At 43.6% G+C, this 20572-nt stretch overlaps 1 protein-coding gene across 9 annotated transcripts; it reads right to left on the bottom strand.

Annotated features, from left to right (window-relative positions):
- Positions 1 to 255: 255 nt before the first annotated feature.
- LOC136764658 (uncharacterized) lies at positions 256 to 20358 on the bottom strand. Of its 9 annotated transcripts, none has more exons than XM_066718891.1 (18): positions 20177 to 20354; positions 19737 to 19818; positions 18699 to 18938; positions 18164 to 18370; positions 17402 to 17674; positions 13674 to 13724; positions 13225 to 13275; positions 12760 to 12810; positions 12254 to 12523; positions 11924 to 12127; positions 8658 to 8930; positions 7410 to 7491; positions 5075 to 5129; positions 4895 to 4955; positions 4487 to 4664; positions 4040 to 4172; positions 1607 to 1714; positions 256 to 1332 (listed from the first exon to the last, which is right to left on the bottom strand). In XM_066718891.1, the coding sequence occupies exons 2-18, from the start codon at positions 19780 to 19782 to the stop codon at positions 913 to 915; spliced, it is 2703 nt and encodes a 900-aa protein (XP_066574988.1). In that variant the 5' UTR covers positions 19783 to 19818; positions 20177 to 20354; the 3' UTR covers positions 256 to 912. The 9 variants fall into 9 exon arrangements, 6 of the variants coding, with proteins under 6 accessions (XP_066574988.1, XP_066574989.1, XP_066574987.1 ...); XR_010821223.1 differs by adding an exon at positions 1905 to 1993 and having other exon boundaries at positions 1314 to 1332; positions 19737 to 20358; XM_066718892.1 differs by having other exon boundaries at positions 12254 to 12502; positions 19737 to 20354.
- Between the last annotated feature and the right edge of the window lie 214 nt (positions 20359 to 20572).

The raw sequence follows: 20572 nt of genomic DNA, 5'->3' as shown, positions 1-20572 counted from the left end.
ACACAATACATCTTCACCTAAATGCTAGCTGTGCTGTGTTCGAGGCTATTTCCCCTGTAATGATGCGTCTGATCCTGCAGGAATAATTGAATTTACAGATGTATTGTGTAATGTTACAGGCCGACTCCGTGGCGGGTGAAGTCACTCTGACCGACGCTAGGGGTCTCTGCTGGGCCCTCATCTCCTGATGGAGGCACCCCAGGTCATCACACAAGCGCTTCATCCATTGCAATCAGGACTGAGAGGGACATCAGATGCTTTTAACACCATTATTTAATAGTTATTTATTCATGTAAGGGTGCCTTGCAGCTGTCACCAAAGTATAAAGTTCATCAAAGGACACATTACCACATTACAGCATGTGTGCCATACAACATACAACAGTGTACACTACAGGTCCTGATTGATCTGTAGTCAAGCACAGGACACAGTGTCACAGTGAGGTCAGTGCTGTGTGCAGGGGGGTGACAGCAGGCAGATTGACCAATAGTAGAGAGGCAGAGACACTGAGGTAAACTGGCTGACACTCTGACTGACGACACTGACTGACTGACACACTGACATAGTAGGGAAGAGATTAGTGCAAACTAGAAAGTGCAGGGCCAGGACCACTTACAGGATACAAGAGCAAAACTAAAGTACAAAAATACAGTACACAGTGTCAGTATTAAGTAATAGTGTCATAGTGTCCAGCAGGCAGGTTCAATGTCTCAGTCTTCATAATAACATCTCAGTTTCTAATTAGACTGTAGCATGTTAATTGATCAGCTCCTCATTTATTTAGCTGTACTGACCACAGGGACATCCTCAGGGTAGGTATTTCGATAGCAGATGAAGACACAAACACTCCTGTGTAGAAACGCAAAGGTGAGGCCATGACGTGGGAGGTGTTGGTTTTGTTGTGTTTTGTTTCTACCACCACTGACACCAATCGCGCCACGTAAATTGCAGGGATCGCACCACCTCCGCCGCTGACGGTCTTTGTTCCGGTGTGTACCGTAACATGGGTTCGATGACTTTTTGGTCACTTTTCCTAAGACGTTTTAAGTTCTTGGGAGATTTCCGTTTTTGCATCAATTTGGGCAGGGTGTCTAGACTCTTTATTTGCCAAGGGGACGCACTTATGTGTAACTGCAAGAAGGTCAATCCCAAGGACCACACGTCTGACTGCGACGTGGCCTCAGCCTCGGTCAGTAAACACTCGGGGGCCATGTAATACGTTGTGCCACCTCGATATCGGTTTATAATGCGTCCTTGCATCAGGAACATACTATCCTTGAAAAAACTGATACCCCAGTCAATGAGGAAGGCCTGCTTGGTCTTTGCTTTAACCTAGGAAAGAGACAAGACAAAAACCCTGTTAATAATTGAGTTGCTATTCAATGTCAACAATCCCTTTCACTGAGTGAAGAAGGTTGATGGAGGATGGAAGAAAGGAAATATATACTGATATTTTGTTTTAAATTTTCTATGTAATTTGAGCTGATAGCATAACAACAACAATAATAATAATAAATCCAGGCACATTTTACAGCAAATCTTATACTCTTAGCTCACACTGTGAAACAGTTTCAAAACTAAGTCAAAATGCAGGACTGAGTCTCACCATCACATTGGCTGGTTTTATGTCCTGGTGGATGATGTGTTTAGAGTGAATGTACTCCACTGCCATGGCCAGGTCCAGAATGATGCGGCTCTTGTCTTCTCTGGTCAGCTGATGGGTTAGAGAAACAGCAGCAGAAGCAGGTCAGTGTTGGGTCAAGGAGGCTGAACGTGTGCCTACTCTTGATTCATAATTCAGCATCAGATGCATTTCCTTACAGTTTCAGAGCCATCAGAGATACAGAGCCAGTCAGCCCTGGCCCGGGTGGCACACTGTACTGCTAGTTATTCTTCAGACCCACCTCTCTGGGGAATGCAGGGCCCTGGAAAGTAGACATTTTGTGCCCCACCCAGCACAGCACCATATACACACACTCCAGTGGTGGGTTGCCTTGAAAAAATGAGGAGAACTTGCGGTATTGGCGTGGATCACACAGATGGCAAAGCTAATTTATCAGAAGGCTAAAAATGACAAAAAACGCTCTATAACCAAAACAAATGATAACATCTACCTCCTCAATCTCCCTTCCTTAATTTGAATAATAATAACTAATTAGAATGTAAATGCTCAACTACATCACTGTCTCTCTGTCCAACTTCACTGACTCACTACACTCCTAATATGCATGCATGCCTCCCTGTTCATCCTGGATGCTTTGATTGGATGGAGAATATGTCAGTTAAATCTGTAAAATATCTGATTGGTTGAAGCCTCAGAGGACATCCTCTGGGAGGCACTTATTGTGTAATTGTATGGAAGGGAGGAGTAACCATGAGCCTCAATAGGTGTATTATGGAAATACAGCTCAGAGGAGAATGGGAATGAGAATATTATCATCGTCTGGTTCTCTGGTTCAACCCTAGAGGGCGCTGTTGAGAGAACTGTACCCGTACATTGCATTAGATTGACTGTGATCAAGTATTTTGTGACGTGAATGTACACTCACCTAAAGGATTATTAGGAACACCTGTTCAGTTTCTCATTAATGCAATTATCTAACCAACCAATCACATGGCAGTTGCTTCAATGCATTTAGGGGTGTGGTCCTGGTCAAGACAATCTCCTGAACTCCAAACTGAATGTCTGAATGGGAAAGAAAGGTGATTTAAGCAATTTTGAGCGTGGCATGGTTGTTGGTGCCAGACGGGCCAGTCTGAGTATTTCACAATCTGCTCAGTTACTGGGATTTTCACGCACAACCATTTCTAGGGTTGGGTCCTGTGGGCGAAAATGCCTTGTTGATGCTAGAGGTCAGAGGAGAATGGGCCGACTGATTCAAGCTGATAGAAGAGCAACTTTGACTGAAATAACCACTCGTTACAACCGAGGTATGCAGCAAAGCATTTGTGAAGCCACAACACGTACAACCTTGAGGCGGATGGGCTACAACAGCAGAAGACCCCACCGGGTACCACTCATCTCCACTACAAATAGGAAAAAGAGGCTACAATTTGCACAAGCTCACCAAAATTGGACAGTTGAAGACTGGAAAAATGTTGCCTGGTCTGATGAGTCTCGATTTCTGTTGAGACATTCAGATGGTAGAGTCAGAATTTGGCGTAAACAGAATGAGAACATGGATCCATCATGCCTTGTTACCACTGTGCAGGCTGGTGGTGGTGGTGTAATGGTGTGGGGGATGTTTTCTTGGCACACTTTAGGCCCCTTAGTGCCAATTGGGCATCGTTTAAATGCCATGGCCTACCTGAGCATTGTTTCTGACCATGTCCATCCCTTTATGACCACCATGTACCCATCCTCTGATGGCTACTTCCAGCAGGATAATGCACTATGTCACAAAGGTCGGATCATTTCAACTTGGTTTCTTGAACATGACAATGAGTTCACTGTACTAAACTGGCCCCCACAGTCACCAGATCTCAACCCAATAGAGCATCTTTGGGATGTGGTGGAACGGGAGCTTCATGCCCTGGATGTGCATCCCACAAATCTCCATCAACTGCAAGATGCTATCCTATCAATATGGGCCCACGTTTCTAAAGAATGCTTTCAGCACCTTGTTGAATCAATGCCACGTAGAATTAAGGCAGTTCTGAAGGCGAAAGGGGGTCAAACACAGTATTAGTATGGTGTTCCTAATAATGCTTTAGGTGAGTGTATTTGGTAAAGTTGTAGCATAATTTTTTTTTTCTTTCATTATTAATATTCTTATGAGTTTCGCTGAGGAGGATGGTCCTCCCCTTCATCTTCTGAGGAGCCTCCCCTGACACACACATACACCACAACTCTATATACAGCTCTGGAAAAAAAATAAGAGACTACTTAACATTGACAGTGGTCTCTTAATTTTTTCCAGAGCTGTATATAATCTTTCCCAGTGTTTTGTGTATGTTTTACACTACAGGGCCAAAGTGAAAGACATTTTAATAACTAAATAAATACATTGAGAAATTGGTGGAATAATATACCCTGTACCTGTATTGTGGTAGTGGGTTTATGGAGAATGGTTTCCAGGTCAGCACCATGGATGTATTCGTAAACCAAAAATGCAAATCTCTCAGTCTTGGCTGCAGCGATGAAGTGCACAATGTTGGGGTGCGAGAGATTCCTGAAAGAAAACAATAATAACAAAAAAAAAACTTTATTAAAAGTCACATGGCTAGAGCATACTCAGTCCTCCTCTCTTGTCAGTTGGGCAGGGGGACTGCTGACCATGAGTCAGATTCTCTATTGAGCTCCCAGTGAAGGGGACTGGGTGTAAATCTTCAACTGGAGATGAGATATTTCTGCTTGGATCACATACTGATGCCATCAGGGGTGGTGCTCACCCCCTAAACAACACCAGTGCTTCAGACAAATGTGCTGAAGAAGAGCTGCACAAAGACACTGTACTGCCTGTGGCTCACTGTGTCAAATACTTACTGGCACATAAGGATTTCGTGCTCAAAAAAATGATCCTCAACCGGCATCTTCTTTACAGCGACTGTCGTTCCCTGGTATTGCCCTCGACACACCTCGCCAAACCTCCCATGTCCAAGCTGGTCCGTTTCCTTGAATCTGATTGAGTTTACATCTTTATATTCAATTGCCGGCATGAATGCTGCGGGAAACAAAAAAAGAAGCAGATATGCTGACCACACAGAAATCAAAACCCATCCGTCCATCGCCAATGACCACTTTATCCAGTACTGAGCAGACAGTCAGCCTCAGTAGCCTGTCCCCTAGAGAAAACAAGACCACGGGGTAGAACAGGCCCGCTCCACACAGGCAGGACCACCCAAGGCTAGGAACCAAACTCGAGATTTAATGAAAGGGTCAGGTGCTACTTACTCAGGTGAAGTGGAGTCGTATCAACTCCACGCGCAAAGTTGTTACGAAATAAATCGTGTGACTGTGAAGAATGAAGAAAATGGTCAGTTTGCTTCCCTTCATATGCTGAATTTTACTAACAACACTAACACTAATACTAACAACTAACTATGAATAAAGATACATAAGAAAGCAAGATACCTGATTTTCCTCTGCTTCTGAAGCTGTGGACAACTCTTGTTGGGGAGTATGGGACCTGTGTGACACACAATCATCATTCAGAACAATGGAAAATTAGAATTAAATTAAAATATACACTCACCTAAAGGATTATTAGGAACACCATACTAATACTGTGTTTGACCCCCTTTCACCTTCAGAACTGCCTTAATTCTACGTGGCATTGATTCAACAAGGTGCTGAAAGCATTCTTTAGAAACGTGGGCCCATATTGATAGGATAGCATCTTGCAGTTGATGGAGATTTGTGGGATGCACATCCAGGGCATGAATCTCCCGTTCCACCACATCCCAAAGATGCTCTATTGGGTTGAGATCTGGTGACTGTGGGGGCCAGTTTAGTACAGTGAACTCAATGTCATGTTCAAGAAACCAATTTGAAATGATTCGACCTTTGTGACATGGTGCATTATCCTGCTGGAAGTAGCCATCAGAGGATGGGTACATGGTGGTCATAAAGGGATGGACATGGTCAGAAACAATGCTCAGGTAGGCCGTGGCATTTAAACGATGCCCAATTGGCACTAAGGGGCCTAAAGTGTGCCAAGAAAACATCCCCCACACCATTACACCACCACCACCAGCCTGCACAGTGGTAACAAGGCATGATGGATCCATGTTCTCATTCTGTTTACGCCAAATTCTGACTCTACCATCTGAATGTCTCAACAGAAATCGAGACTCATCAGACCAGGCAACATTTTTCCAGTCTTCAACTGTCCAATTTTGGTGAGCTTGTGCAAATTGTAGCCTCTTTTTCCTATTTGTAGTGGAGATGAGTGGTACCCGGTGGGGTCTTCTGCTGTTGTAGCCCATCCGCCTCAAGGTTGTACGTGTTGTGGCTTCACAAATGCTTTGCTGCATACCTCGGTTGTAACGAGTGTTTATTTCAGTCAAAGTTGCTCTTCTATCAGCTTGAATCAGTCGGCCCATTCTCCTCTGACCTCTAGCATCAACAAGGCATTTTCGCCCACAGGACTGCCGCATACTGGATGTTTTTCCCTTTTCACACCATTCTTTGTAAACCCTAGAAATGGTTGTGCGTGAAAATCCCAGTTTGAGCAGGTTGTGAAATACTCAGACCGGCCCGTCTGGCACCAACAACCATGCCACGCTCAAAATTGCTTAAATCACCTTTCTTTCCCATTCAGACATTCAGTTTGGAGTTCAGGAGATTGTCTTGACCAGGACCACACCCCTAAATGCATTGAAGCAACTGCCATGTGATTGGTTGGTTAGATAATTGCATTAATGAGAAATTGAACAGGTGTTCCTAATAATCCTTTAGGTGAGTGTATACACTACCGGTCAAAAGTTTTAGAACACCCCATTTTACAATGTTTTATTGAAATTTAAGCAGTTAAAGTCCAGTGAATAACCTGAAATGGTACAAAGGTAAGTGGTAAACTGGCAGAGGAAAAAAAAAAGTTTAGGTTACCAAAAACTGAAAAATAATGTACATTTCAGAGTTATATACTGTTACTACACCCTCTTAAGGATTATTTGGCAGTGTTACATGCAGCTCCTGTGCATAGAAGTTACACTGTATTCCTACAATGCGCACATCATTTGAAAGCTTACATTTCAATACAAACTGGAAAAATGGGAGTATTCTAAAATGTAAGACCGGTAGTGTATATTTTGTTGTTTTGTTTTATTAACATAGCATGACAGTGAAAAATGTATCAGTCCTCTGTGCTTTGTCTCGGGGCCACAAATAAGGTTCGGGAGCTCAGACAACCCAGGTAGACGTGTAGTGAAGGGTCAATTTTATTTCCCTCCCTTGACTGAGGGAACGATGACCTGGCCGTAAGGAGGAGGTCATCAGAATCCCCCCTCCATGTGGAATGAGCCAAGGAGTTACTGCAGGGGGTGTCATTGAGGGTGGAGGATGGGTGACAAAACAGGGACTGCTGGGAAAGGGCATTTGTTGCAGGATACTTTGCTGGGTGAGACGGGAGTCAGGGATTGTCTTCCTCCCAAACTTCAGTTTAGGACCCCAGAGACACAGAGAGAGAGAGTGAGAGAGAGAGGGGAGAGGGAGAAAGAGAGATACAGACAGAGGGAGGGAGAGAGAGAGAGAGAGATAGAAAGAGCACATACATTTCACGGCAGGATGGAAGAACACTGCTCAGTGCACAGCGGTCTAACACACTGGATTGAGAATCATGTCCATATGAGTCCATTTCCCTGGACTCCCATAAATACAGACACATTGAGTAAACATGGCAAGAGTCAAGAGACAACTTACTTAGTAGGAGGAAGACGAGGAGGAGGATGGTATTGGAGGGTCTTACCGAAACACACAGAGTATTACAACAGCTACTCCTCCGCCAACACACAGCGACACCGTCAGGACATACAGCGAGGAGTTCTCAGCTAGCAAGGGAAGAACAAACAACACTTCAAACCTCAGAACTAACCCACAGGCGGTGCCAGATGATTCTCCTACATAGGATACTCATTCTCTCATGAACCCCAATTATGTTTCTATGCTTCCCCCTATTATTCCCCACAAACTTTGCTTTTGTGACCAGGACAGTGATATTTTGAAATGTAATCTAAAAGTATTCTGATTATGTTACTGATTTGGAGTTATGTATTGGATTAGGTTACAGGTTATTTTCAAAACAAGGTATCAGTATTCTGTAACGGAATACTTTTTAAAAGTAACCCTCCCAACCCTGCCGGTGGCATAAAGACAGACTAAGTCTTTGTCTTAGTAGAATTAGAAGTAATACTAATGGTAGACACTCAGTTAAAACCACTGCATAAAAATCGTTCATTAAACTGGTCTTACATAGTCAATAACACAATGTATTCTGGGAATGTTAAGACATGAAAAAAAAAACAGAAAAATATATGCAGAAAAATATATACTTTTGAGGAAACCTTCTGAAACTTACACTAACTCACTCAAACATAAGGTGTGGGATAAAAACAAAACAAAAGCGATCTTGTGTGTGCCGTCAGTAAAGGACGTGCAGAAATTATGGAAGTATATGCTAAAATAAATATTTAAGAGCAAACATGCACGTACTGGCGAAGGACCTCCCTTAAAACTTAAATGGACCACAGGCTTGGTTATTGAAATCTTTGCGTAGGGGTCTTGATGTTTTGGGGGATTGCCGGTGGGCGGGAGAGCATAGTATGTTTTTGAGCCAATGGGAGGAGTCAGCATCAGTGACAGTGACAGTGACATAGTTTCAATGGAAAGATAGACTTAAACACCAAGTTAGCCTGGGGGTGAGAATGTAACTTTTTCGCATAAGTCTTAGTCAGTCTTAAGTTTTCATGCAACTGTCTAACTTTTATTAGACTGGTCTAATGGTCAAATTAAGACTAGTCTAATATACTATTATGCAACTGGCCCCTGGTGCTCAATAGCCATGAACTGTCCCACTTGTATTTTCCACTTCAGATTTTCCTTTCAGTTTTGTTTTTTATCAAAGTAAGCAGGTGAAATCCACTGAATTAGTCCAGTGAAGGCTGACACAAACTCCAAATTTTTGAGCCCCTGCCCCCACCAAGACAGAAGCAAGAACCTAGTCTCCGGGTCTCAGAGAAGCTGCCCTGTGTGACTCTGCAGTGGTACTCCTGTCCCTCCTCCTCTGTGATCTCCACGCTCTTCCTCAGCTGGAAGGTGCCGTCTCCGTTGGGCCGCACCCCACTGGACCACACCCCCCTGGTCACCTCCTGTCTTTTCCTGTACAGCCGAACCTTGGGGGCTTCAAACTCGAACCCGGTGGTCAGACAGGAGAAATAGGGCAACTGGGTGAATTTTCCCATCTTCACAAACACAAACACTTCAGGGTGCACTGAGAGAGGAAAGGAGAGGAGAGGAGAATAGAGGAGAGTTGGGGGGTAGTTTAATACACCGGCCAGGGCAGGGCATTGCATACCACCCCACATTTTCATGGTCTGAAGATGACATTAATTTAAGTGTTCCAGCATTTTGCAGTGCAGGGTTAATGCAGCCTTTAGGCTGAGTTGGGGGTAACGCATTAGTAATGTAACGCGCTACTGTAATAATATTACTTGTCTTAATAATGAGTTAATATAATGTGTTAAAGAGTTTTAATTCGAGTAACAATATTAGTTACTTTCCATAAAAAATAAACGAGAGGTTTCTCGCAACATTCATCTAAATGATGTGGTGTTTAAATCGGAAGCAAGTAGCAGTAAATTCAACAAGATCTATTTACTCATGTGTGCCGAAAACAGTACGCACAGCATATAACGTCTATGCAGCGGCACCACTCGGCATTATTATGAAACCCACTCCTTCCCCAGGCAAACCACGCCCACACAGGATTAAAAAAGATGGCATTGGTTGTTGAGTAACTGTCAACCAATCATTTTTTAACACAGCCAACACACAGTCTTTTTATGCAGTCAATCGCCTTCTTCATTTATGAAAGTAAGGTGGGATTCATAAACTTTTCTCGTTCAAGGTTCATGTAATAAGACAACAGTGACCAGAAGCCTTAGCCAAGATTATTTCCTGGTATGGGTTAGAGATGTCACTTTTATTTCTACATTGATATACACTCACCTAAAGGATTATTAGGAACACCATACTAATACTGTGTTTGACCCCCTTTCGCCTTCAGAACTGCCTTAATTCTACGTGGCATTGATTCAACAAGGTGCTGAAAGCATTCTTTAGAAATGTTGGCCCATATTGATAGGATAACATCTTGCAGTTGATGGAGATTTGTGGGATGCACATCCAGGGCACGAAGCTCCCGTTCCACCACATCCCAAAGATGCTCTATTGGGTTGAGATCTGGTGACTGTGGGGGCCAGTTTAGTACAGTGAACTCATTGTCATGTTCAAGAAACCAATTTGAAATGATTCGACCTTTGTGACATGGTGCATTATCCTGCTGGAAGTAGCCATCAGAGGATGGGTACATGGTGGTCATAAAGGGATGGACATGGTCAGAAACAATGCTCAGGTAGGCCGTGGCATTTAAACAATGCCCAATTGGCACTAAGGGGCCTAAAGTGTGCCAAGAAAACATCCCCCACACCATTACACCACCACCACCAGCCTGCAAAGTGGTAACAAGGCATGATGGATCCATGTTCTCATTCTGTTTACGCCAAATTCTGACTCTACCATCTGAATGTCTCAACAGAAATCGAGACTCATCAGACCAGGCAACATTTTTCCAGTCTTCAACTGTCCAATTTTGGTGAGCTTGTGCAAATTGTAGCCTCTTTTTCCTATTTGTAGTGGAGATGAGTGGTACCCGGTGGGGTCTTCTGCTGTTGTAGCCCATCCGCCTCAAGGTTGTACGTGTTGTGGCTTCACAAATGCTTTGCAGCATACCTCGGTTGTAACGAGTGGTTATTTCAGTCAAAGTTGCTCTTCTATCAGCTTGAATCAGTCGGCCCATTCTCCTCTGACCTCTAGCATCAACAAGGCATTTTCGCCCACAGGACTGCCGCATACTGGATGTTTTTCCCTTTTCACACCATTCTTTGTAAACCCTAGAAATGGTTGTGCGTGAAAATCCCAGTAACTGAGCAGATTGTGAAATACTCAGACCGGCCCGTCTGGCACCAACAACCATGCCACGCTCAAAATTGCTTAAATCACCTTTCTTTCCCATTCAGACATTCAGTTTGGAGTTCAGGAGATTGTCTTGACCAGGACCACACCCCTAAATGCATTGAAGCAACTGCCATGTGATTGGTTGGTTAGATAATTGCATTAATGAGAAATTGAACAGGTGTTCCTAATAATCCTTTAGGTGAGTGTATATTGAAAGGTTACCTCAATTAAAGTTAATGACTAAGTGTAAATAGTTTTGTGAATGGTTATAATGAAGTTACTAACGAAGATTACTTCGTTTTTTTTTTATTGCTGAGCCTTTGAAATGAAGTTGCTGTTAAATAAACCGTGTGTGGAAGTATCGTCCATCCGGATTCATTCATTTTCTACACTACTGACCTGAGAACTAAGGTAACCCATGGCTTTAAGTTACAGTTTATTTGTTTGGCATACATTTAAAACATGCATTACCAGACTATGAAGATAAGTCACATGGTTTTGCAGGGCAAAAGGAAGGAATGTAGCGGGTAATATAATGCACTACATTGTAAATATTATGTAATACTAATATTACTACTTTTTTCTCAAGAAACGAATAATGACTAATATATTACATGTTATCAATAATGACCCCAACACTGGAAGTTAATTGCTGCAGGTTTTTTTAGCCCCCACCAAAAAGAAAATTGGTTTCAACAGCAGCCTTTTATGTGACAGTAGCGCCAGCTATTTCTCACTGGAAAAAGTAACCTTGAAAGCTGTACTAAGATAAAAGTAACTTGCTACTGAGAAAAGTAGCCAACTACAGCAGTGCAGGCAGGAGACCCAGTGGTGGCAGCAGGCCTTTGGGCATTACTTAACCGATGAACCAGTCCGATGCCACATTGCAGAGTTGTAACCAAGAAACTCCAACTGGGACTAGTCATTTAGGAGTAAATCACTGAATTTTTCACCTATCTGGTTCGAGACTCTTCAAGTCATTAGTTCCGACAGTAAGACATCTTGATTTAATCTGATTATTTTATTAGCAATCAGCAATCTATATATACTCGAGTTGAGTCAAGTCATCAAATACTGCGAGTCATTCCAACTCTGCCACATTCTCAATTAGCTACCACTGCCAATGCCTGCAACACTCAATATCCTTAGTTCTTAAGCATAAGAATAAGGAACAATACAAAGATCTTATGCCCTCCAATGAAAATGCTGCTTCCATAATGGAGAGTCTGTTCTCTGTCCCTGTTGTACCTTGTCTTTTCTTCCTGCGTTTCAGCAGCTTCTTCAGCAAGGCCACACACTCCCTCCTGTCTTTGATCCTCACGCTTGTCAGGGAAATGTCTGTCAGCATGCTGTCGTCCATGTCCTCGCCATTGTAGCCATAGTGATCAAACACCGTCACACGCCCATCGTCCTCCAGCATACAGCCTCGCCTCCTCTGCAGCACCCAGCCCCCTTCAGAGACAACATGAAAAACAAAAACAAATGTGTGTGTGCAGTCAGGCCAAGAGTGGCCAAACACATATTAAACAACACACACTGCATTTGACTGCCAGCCACACAGAAGAAGAAGTCGCTCACTTCTGCGATCTTTGAGCCTCTTGATCAGTTCCCTAAACACGGCCTTCTCTTCTTCATATATCATGTCTCTCGCCTCCCAATCTTCAGTGTTCAGAGCATCCAACACCCACTGCTGCATGGGCAAATGTATCTCCATATCCTTGTCCCTCCGAATGACCGGCGCTCCGTCCAGCAGCATGGAGTGCGAGAAATAGGGCCGCTGTCCGGGCCGAGAGAAGGCCGTATTGATGTTCACCAGGGAATGGGCGTCTGCGGGAGACAAGAGTGGATCTGAAAATGACATTGTGATTAATAACTGCGATGCCTCCTTGTACAGACCGCATGGGTGGCACTGGTCCTCTCCCGCCTGGACTACTGCGACTCCCTCCTGGCTGGGGGCCAGAAATTGATTGTATGAAAGAACAATTGAGTTGAACACAAGTTTACAAGATAATAAAATGTAACTAGATTTTGGACTTTGCTGTATTAATGATTTATCCAGACAAGCAGCTGTTCTTCTGTATCACCTGTTTGCTGTGGTTGTGTTTGGGAGTCAGGCTGATCCTCAGATCCTGAATCTGTAAAACAATAAGGGAGGGGGGGGATAAGAGATTAGGATCAGGCTCATTTACTCTTTTAAAGGGGGCACGGTGGTGTAGGGGTTGGCGCTGCTGCCTCACAGCACATGGGCCCTGGGATCGATTGTGTGCAGCGGGCCCGCTCTGGGCTTTCTCCGGGGGCTCCAGTTTTCTCCCCCAGCCCAGAGACAGGCTGCTGAGGTGGATTGGCTACTCTACATAGCGCTGTGTGTGTGTTTGGCTTCCAGCTCATGGCAACCCTGCCCTGGATGAAGCTGTTATTCAGAATGGACAGATGGATTGAGTTGAACACAAGTTTACATATTTACATATTAATAATTGAACCAGACTTTAGGTCTCTGCTCTGGCTGTCTATTGATTTTATCTAGACAAGCAGCTGTTATTCTGTATTACCTGCCTGACGCGGGTGAGCTGGGGGCGGTGATGGACTCCCAGAGCCTGACTCTATAAAATCAAAGGGGGGAAACAAATAATGAAAGATTAAGATCCGGCTCCTCATTCTTTTACAGGTCTCTGCTCTGGCTGAGTGCCAGCTGGCTTAGTCTTAGTGGTGTTGCATTGATACGCCCCACTGTGACACAAACCCCAATCCTTTCCCCCCTATCCCCAAGTCTATCACATTACGAGCCTATTTGGGGCACTCCCTACCTCCCAATGTCAAGACCCAAGTAGTGTGGGCCCAGACCTGTCTGACCTGTATTTTAATGGGGGGCAATGAGAAATACAAGACAAGGGATTCAAGACTTCATTTTCTGATTTTTTTTTTTTTAAGTTTTGACTGGAATTTGGCCCCTCCCTTTTCTCATTCTTTATCAAAGTAAGCAGCTGAACTTCTGTATTACCAGTGTGGTGTGGTTGTGCAGGGGGATGTGGTGGACTGCTCGGTCCTGGCTCTGTAAAATCAATAGGAGTGGAAACAGATAACGAGAGATTAGGATCAGACTCACATTCTCTCTTAAAGATCTCTGCTCTGGTGGTGTATTGGTGTCCTCCTGGTCCTCCCCACAGCCTTCAATAAGCAGATTTTTCCATCAAACTATACTGGCATTAACTCCCGAGATCGTCTGACAGTTTATTGATTTCCCCAAGACTGCCTGCAAATATCCCCAAAACACGCTGCATTCATAATCAATTATTATGCCTATACAGTCAATGCTAGCCTAATCAATTAATACTCAATGCTAGACTATATTCATCAGGGGTTTTACATTACACCGATTCTATATCTGATTATTTTTTAATCAAAATAAAAGTAAAAAATATCATCATAAACATAAAATCATAAATTGTATGTGAAGCATATTCATCATAAACTGTTGCTGCGGTGACTAATGCATGTTTAATTTGTATTTCATTCAAAAAGTGTCTGAAATAGCAAATCAGTGGTAAACCCTTGATGAATAATATACCCCAGTGTATCCACTTGTGGACAATTTCCTATGTACAACGGAAGGATAAATAGTGTAATGTAAGATGTTTAATGTATATTTTTGTGGTTATGATTGTGAAATTAATCTAGCACTTTAAAGTCCTTGCAATGAAAGAATGAGAGGGAAATGCTTATTATTTTTAAATTATAAACAAGTAATATTCCTATAGTTGTCTTTTCGCTTCTGCTTGACTACATGTGATCTCGCATGTTTTTTTCTCCAAAAGGAAGAAAATACGTCACAGTGTCGTATTCTAATCTTAACTGACGTGAAAATATGCTAAAATTATGCAAACTAATTATGAGATGTTTTATGCATATGGGCCCTGCTCTCAATCACTGAACCGAACCAAACTCAACTAATGCCAAAATCTGGCCAATCAGAGTGCTCTTGTAGCGTCTGTCATACTAGAGCAGACCAAGGTGGTGGATCCAGGTGCAGGGCAAACAGGTGAAAGGGAAAGAGATGATAGAATACAATACTGGTAAATGAGTGAGAAGGAGTATCCTGGAGTCGTGGTCAAAAGGCACGCAAAAGGTCTGTTGATTAGGGAAACAGGGCAGCGAGGATCCGAAAAAACAGTAATAAAGAACAAAGCATAGTCTGGTACAGATAAAAACAAGGAAAGGCTCAGTGTTGTCACAAAAGAAGGTTTAGATACACAGGTAAACAATTAAGGAGATGAGGGTCAGTTGAGGACACTGATTCAGTAATGAAGAGCAGGGAGACAGCTGGAGTAAGGGCGACATCTAGTGGAGAGGTTGAAGCAGAAGCCCTGGCAGCTCTTCTGTTATTTTAAACAGTTTGGAGAAATCTAATATGGTGTTCAGCAATTTAATTCTCCCACGTTTTAAAAGTGAAACAATATCTAGAAGTCCAGTGAAGCAAATAAAAAAACAAAAATGTGCCATCCTGTTTGATATAAATATTGTAACACCCTCTGCTGGTGTGATCCAGTAGTGGTGGCTGAGCCCAGCAGCAGAGTAGAGCTGGGACACATGGGAGTGGTAATTGACTGTCACAGGCTTCCTTCCCTTTAAACTCAGTCTGTGTGTCAGTGGCTATGTTTAATATGCAGAGAAATTTGTCATTCTGAATGAATGCGGTCTGAATGAACAGTTTAAATGTACACTAATATAAGCCAATCTGTTGGAGGTATTCGTATATATGTACAAGGTCAAGAGATGTAATCGGATCACTTTTTTTGCACATGCTTAGAACACCCTTTAGGCGCAAGGTTACTACAACAACAAAGCTAGTTTCCTGTTCTGACTTTCAGCCTTGTAACAGGCCATTTTCCAAAATGTACAGGAGGGAAAAAAGTATTTGATCCCCTGCTGATTTTGTACATTTGCCCACTGACAAAGAAATGATCAGTCTATAATTTTAATGGTAGGTGTATTTTAACAGTGAGAGACAGAATAACAACCAAAAAATCCAGAAAAATGCATTTCAAAAAAGTTATACATTGATTTGCATGTTAATGAGGGAAATAAGTATTTGATCCCCTATCAATCAGCAAGATTTCTGGCTCCCAGGTGTCTTTTATACGGGTAACGAGCTGAGATTAGGAGCACTCTCTTAAAGGGAGTGCTCCTAATCTCAGCTCGTTACCTGTATAAAAGACACCTGTCCACAGAAGCAATCAATCAATCAGATTCCAAACTCTCCACCATGGCCAAGACCAAAGAGCTGTCCAAGGATGTCAGGGACAAGATTGTAGACCTACACAAGGCTGGAATGGGCTACAAGACCATCGCCAAGCAGCTTGGCGAGAAGGTGACAAAAGTTGGTGCGATTATTCGCAAATGGAAGAAACACAAAATAACTGTCAGTCTCCTTCGGTCTGGGGCTCCATGCAAGATCTCACTTCGTGGAGTTTCAGTGATCATGAGAACGGTGAGGAATCAGCCCAGAACTACACGGGAGGATCTTGTTAATGATCTCAAGGCAGCTGGGACCATAGTCACCAAGAAAACAATTGGTAACACACTACGCCGTGAAGGACTGAAATCCTGCAGCGCCCGCAAGGTCCCCCTGCTCAAGAAAGCACATGTACAGGCCCGTCTGAAGTTTGCCACTGAACATCTGAATGATTCAGAGGAGAACTGGGTGAAAGTGTTGTGGTCAGATGAGACCAAAATCAAGCTCTTTGGCATCAACTCAACTCGCCGTGTTTGGAGGAGGAGGAATGACCCCAAGAACACCATCCCCACCGTCAAACATGGAGGTGGAAACATTATGCTTTGGGGGTGTTTTTCTGTTAAGGGGACAGGACAACTGCACCACATCAAAGGGACGATGGACGGGGCCATGTACCGTCAAATCTTGGGTGAGAACCTCCTTCCCTCAGCCAGGGCATTGAAAATGGGTCGTGGATGGGTATTCCAGCATGACATTGACCCAAAACACACAGCCAAGGCAACAAAGGAGTGGCTCAAGAAGAAGCACATTAAGGTCCTGGAGTGGCCTAGCCAGTCACCAGACCTTAATCCCATAGAAAATCTGTGGAGGGAGCTGAAGGTTCGAGTTGCCAAACGTCAGCCTCGAAACCTTAATGACTTGGAGAGGATCTGCAAAGAGGAGTGGGACAAAATCCCTCCTGAGATGTGTGCAAACCTGGTGGCCAACTACAAGAAACGTCTGACCTCTGTGATTGCCAACAAGGGTTTTGCCACCAAATACTAAGTCGAAGGGGTCAAATACTTATTTCCCTCATTAACATGCAAATCAATTTATAACTTTTTTGAAATTAGTTTTTCTGGATTTTTTTGTTGTTATTCTGTCTCTCACTGCTAAAATACACCTACCATTAAAATTATAGACTGATCATTTCTTTGTCAGTGGGCAAATGTACAAAATCAGCAGGGGATCAAATACTTTTTCCCTCACTGTATATCAGTTTGTATTTTTGCCGTAGGGGGGTGGTGGGAGCATGTGCTAGTGCTGCTGTGTGAGTTGGGGGAGCGTGTGCTAATGGTAAGAGCAAGGGGGAACTGAATCTGCAAACACATACCAGAGGTGGGGTTATAACGATCAAATGAGGAAAATTCCCACCATCGATGGGTGCAAAGTGCACACAATATATATATTACTTCCCCAACGATCACACCGCCCCTGACAAAGACACAGACACGCACCTAGTCTCCAAGTGCTGGTGAAGTTGCCCTCTGTGACGCTGCAGTAGTACTCCTGTCCCTCCTCCTCTGTGATCTCCACACTCTTCCTCAGCTGGAAATTGCCGTCCCCATTGGGCCGCACCCCGCTGGACCACACCCCCATTGTCACCTCCTGCCTGTGCCTATACAGCCGAACCTCTGGGACTTTGAACTCGAACCCGGTGGCCAGACAGGAGAAATAGGGCATCTGAGTGTGTTTCTCCTTTTTCACAAACACAAACACTTTAGGATGCACTAAGAGAGGAGAGGAGAGGGAGAGGGCAGTTATGGGCCAGACCAAATCAAAACTTTGACCCCCCCTGGAATCCCATATTAAAAGGTGTACCCTGTTGAGTTTTGATCAATAAATAGTAGAAGGTGGCATCCTGCCTTAAATCAAACTGCAATGGGCTACAGGTTTGTACTTTAAACCGTCAACGTGTAAAAGTCAACGTGTTGATTTGGTCTGGTTCTTGATCTTAATGTATGTGTTCAAATACAGGGCTTGGCTCATTCCTACCACACACTCAATATTATAGAAAATAAAGAGTGACTTAAACACATTAATTTTATAAGACACACACTTATTTTATTTGTTTGCAGATATCTGGAAGGAATTACATGTATCTCATGTACTTTAAACATTCATTAGAATAGAGACAATAGAAGATCTCATGCTCTCTGTCATATATTGACAATCTGTTGCTTCTATAAGGGAGGGTCTGTTCTCTCTCCCTGTTGTACCTTGTCTGTTCTTCCTGTGTTTCAGCAGCTTCTTCAGCAAGGCCACACACTCCCTCTTGTCCTTGACTGACCCAGTTGCTGGGGAGCTGTCTGTCAGGCTGCTGTTGTCCAAGTCCTCTCCGTTGTGGCCATAATCATCAAACACCGTCACACGCCCGTCGTCCTCCAGCACACAGCCCCGCCTCTTCTGCAGCACTGAGGCAACTCCTGAAAAATACAAAAGCAGAATGTCCCCATGCAGAACAAATGCATACATTGTTATTGTGCAATAGAAACGTGTGATTCATGTTAATTTCATCTGCCAGGATTGGCCCCTATTATCTACAATATATTTTCAACATATGAAATCATTATCTGGATGTACACAGATGGGGAGAAATGAAGGGGGAAAGGGTGGAGGCGTGTCCAACTACACACACACCGAAAGAGATCTTGATTGTGGGACTTTGCTAGATCTGCTGCAGACGGCCCCTGAGGGGCCAGAGACTGAATGCATTGTTTCCCGTCCCCCACCATGACAAGACCCAGAGCTCACCTGGGGGGTCTCCCAGCTGCAGGAGTGTTTCCATGAACCTGGCCTTTTCCTCTCTGCACATTCGGTCTCCCCTCTCCCAGTCCTCTGTCCCGAGTGCGGCTGAGACCCACGGCTGCGTCGGCCCCAGGATCTCCTTCTCTGGCTTGCACCGGGCGACCGGCAGCCCGTCCAGCAGAGTGGAGTGCAGGAAGGGGCCAGATGGGGAGAGGAGCGCGCCCATGTGCACCAGGGCATGGGGGGCTGTGGGAGACGGGAGACAGAGAGTGGTAACTGAACATTAAAGTTATTTATCAAAGCAATATAGATACAGTGGTTTGTCATCTAAATAAGTTGGTGGTGTTCGGGAAGGGGTTGGGGGAGAGAGTTTTGTGTTTTTCATTTCACTTGATTGTCTTTAGATTATTAATATTATTGTTGTTATTTTAATGACAGTTATTACCTTGGCTATCCCTGTGAAATTGCTTTCAGAGAACAGAGATGCCCTCAGTTCTACCTGTATAAAGGAGAAATCCACCTCCTGTCAACTGAATACAGTCAGATATCTGTCCTGATAACAACCATCATTACAAACCTCTAATGGGATTTGTATAGCCCTCAGATATTTATTGCTGCCATTGTAAACAATTATTCAAATCCAGAAGAATCCGAAGTATACCGTGGAATCCCTGCTGTACTGGACTGTAATGTACTTAAAACATATCTATGACGTCATCCTTCGATTTCGATTTTTCTTCTCTCTCCAATGATTACACCTAGCAATCATCTAATTAAAGTGGAAGATGTATTGTTGATTAACTTAATCCACACTGTGAGTTTAGTAACCCACATATGATGTAATGCAAAAATATACCTACTAATAACGAGTAAAATAACAACAACAGAATTACAAATGAATCAAGCAAAACATTAGCCACACTGTCTCATAAGTAACAGCACTGAAATGCTGGATTACTGTGCCGATTCAGCACCTACCATGATTTATCCTTCACAGCCAAACTCCACATAAAGCATACAAACTCACAGATGAAGGATACTCACATGAGCTCCCGGTCCTCAAAAAGAGCAACAGATAGATCCACCTCATTGCGCCAGTTGCAGCTGAGGTAAAGGAAAATGTTCCCTAACAAAGGAAACACGTACAAATACAAAATAATGAGTTCAGAGGAGTTAGGTTTGTGCGACTATGGCGAGACAGTTTTCTTTCTCTGTGTCACAGTTTCTAGGAGCGGCAGAGATAAAGAGAAAGTACGTGACTGCAATAAAAAGCTTAACCTGGCTCTTCCTGGTATTGCCTGATAAATACTGTAGGTAATAAGGAAGCAGGTAGCTAGAAAAAAAAGCTATATAGACTTCTCGTTAGTCCAAGAAGAGGGGGCACGCCATGGCACAAGATGTGATTGAATATCGGTTCCACTGTAATGAAAGCCCAGAATAAGCAACGAGTGAGGAATGAGCTGGATTTAATATGGGCGCTCCACCTGAAATATTCATGTCACAGGTCTCAGGACAGACACGCCACAGACTCGGGAAATTGAAATCATTTCTAAACACGAGCAATAAGTCCTCCTTTCTTTCAGAATGGTCCACCAGCTGCAATTTCAAATAAATCCTCTCTCGACTAGACAACTCCCGTCCCGGCCCTCTGTCCAACCACTGCCCAGAACAGCGCCTCCCCCAGGATGCGGGCAGAATCGCTAGTTGCGCCTTCTTTACTGGAACCCAATAACCCGGTACACTGAGTTAATGTATTGCTTGTGTTTTGTAACAGAAGTCCTATTAAATAACGTTTGGTGTGAAATTGAGTGGTGTTTGATGTATGAATGGCGCCTGGTTGTTATTTTGAGTATATCCTTAGTCCCAACGGTGAACATTAT

This window comes from Amia ocellicauda, chromosome 12 (genome assembly GCF_036373705.1).
Source record: "Amia ocellicauda isolate fAmiCal2 chromosome 12, fAmiCal2.hap1, whole genome shotgun sequence".
Classification (NCBI taxonomy): domain Eukaryota; kingdom Metazoa; phylum Chordata; class Actinopteri; order Amiiformes; family Amiidae; genus Amia; species Amia ocellicauda.
This window is presented reverse-complemented; position numbering and strand designations above follow the sequence as displayed.

What these genes read in the sequence shown, in the direction of transcription:
- LOC136764658 (XM_066718891.1), bottom strand. Translation starts at nt 19,782, where the DNA reads ATGAGGTGGATCTATCTGTTGCTCTTTTTGAGGACCGGGAGCTCAT. An exon ending in GTAATACTCTGTGTGTTTCG is followed by an intron (nt 5,130 to 7,409) that starts GTAAGACCCTCC and finishes TGTGTCACACAG; the next exon opens with GTCCCATACTCCCCAACAAG. An exon ending in TAAAACCAGCCAATGTGATG is followed by an intron (nt 1,333 to 1,606) that starts GTGAGACTCAGT and finishes TCTCTTTCCTAG; the next exon opens with GTTAAAGCAAAGACCAAGCA.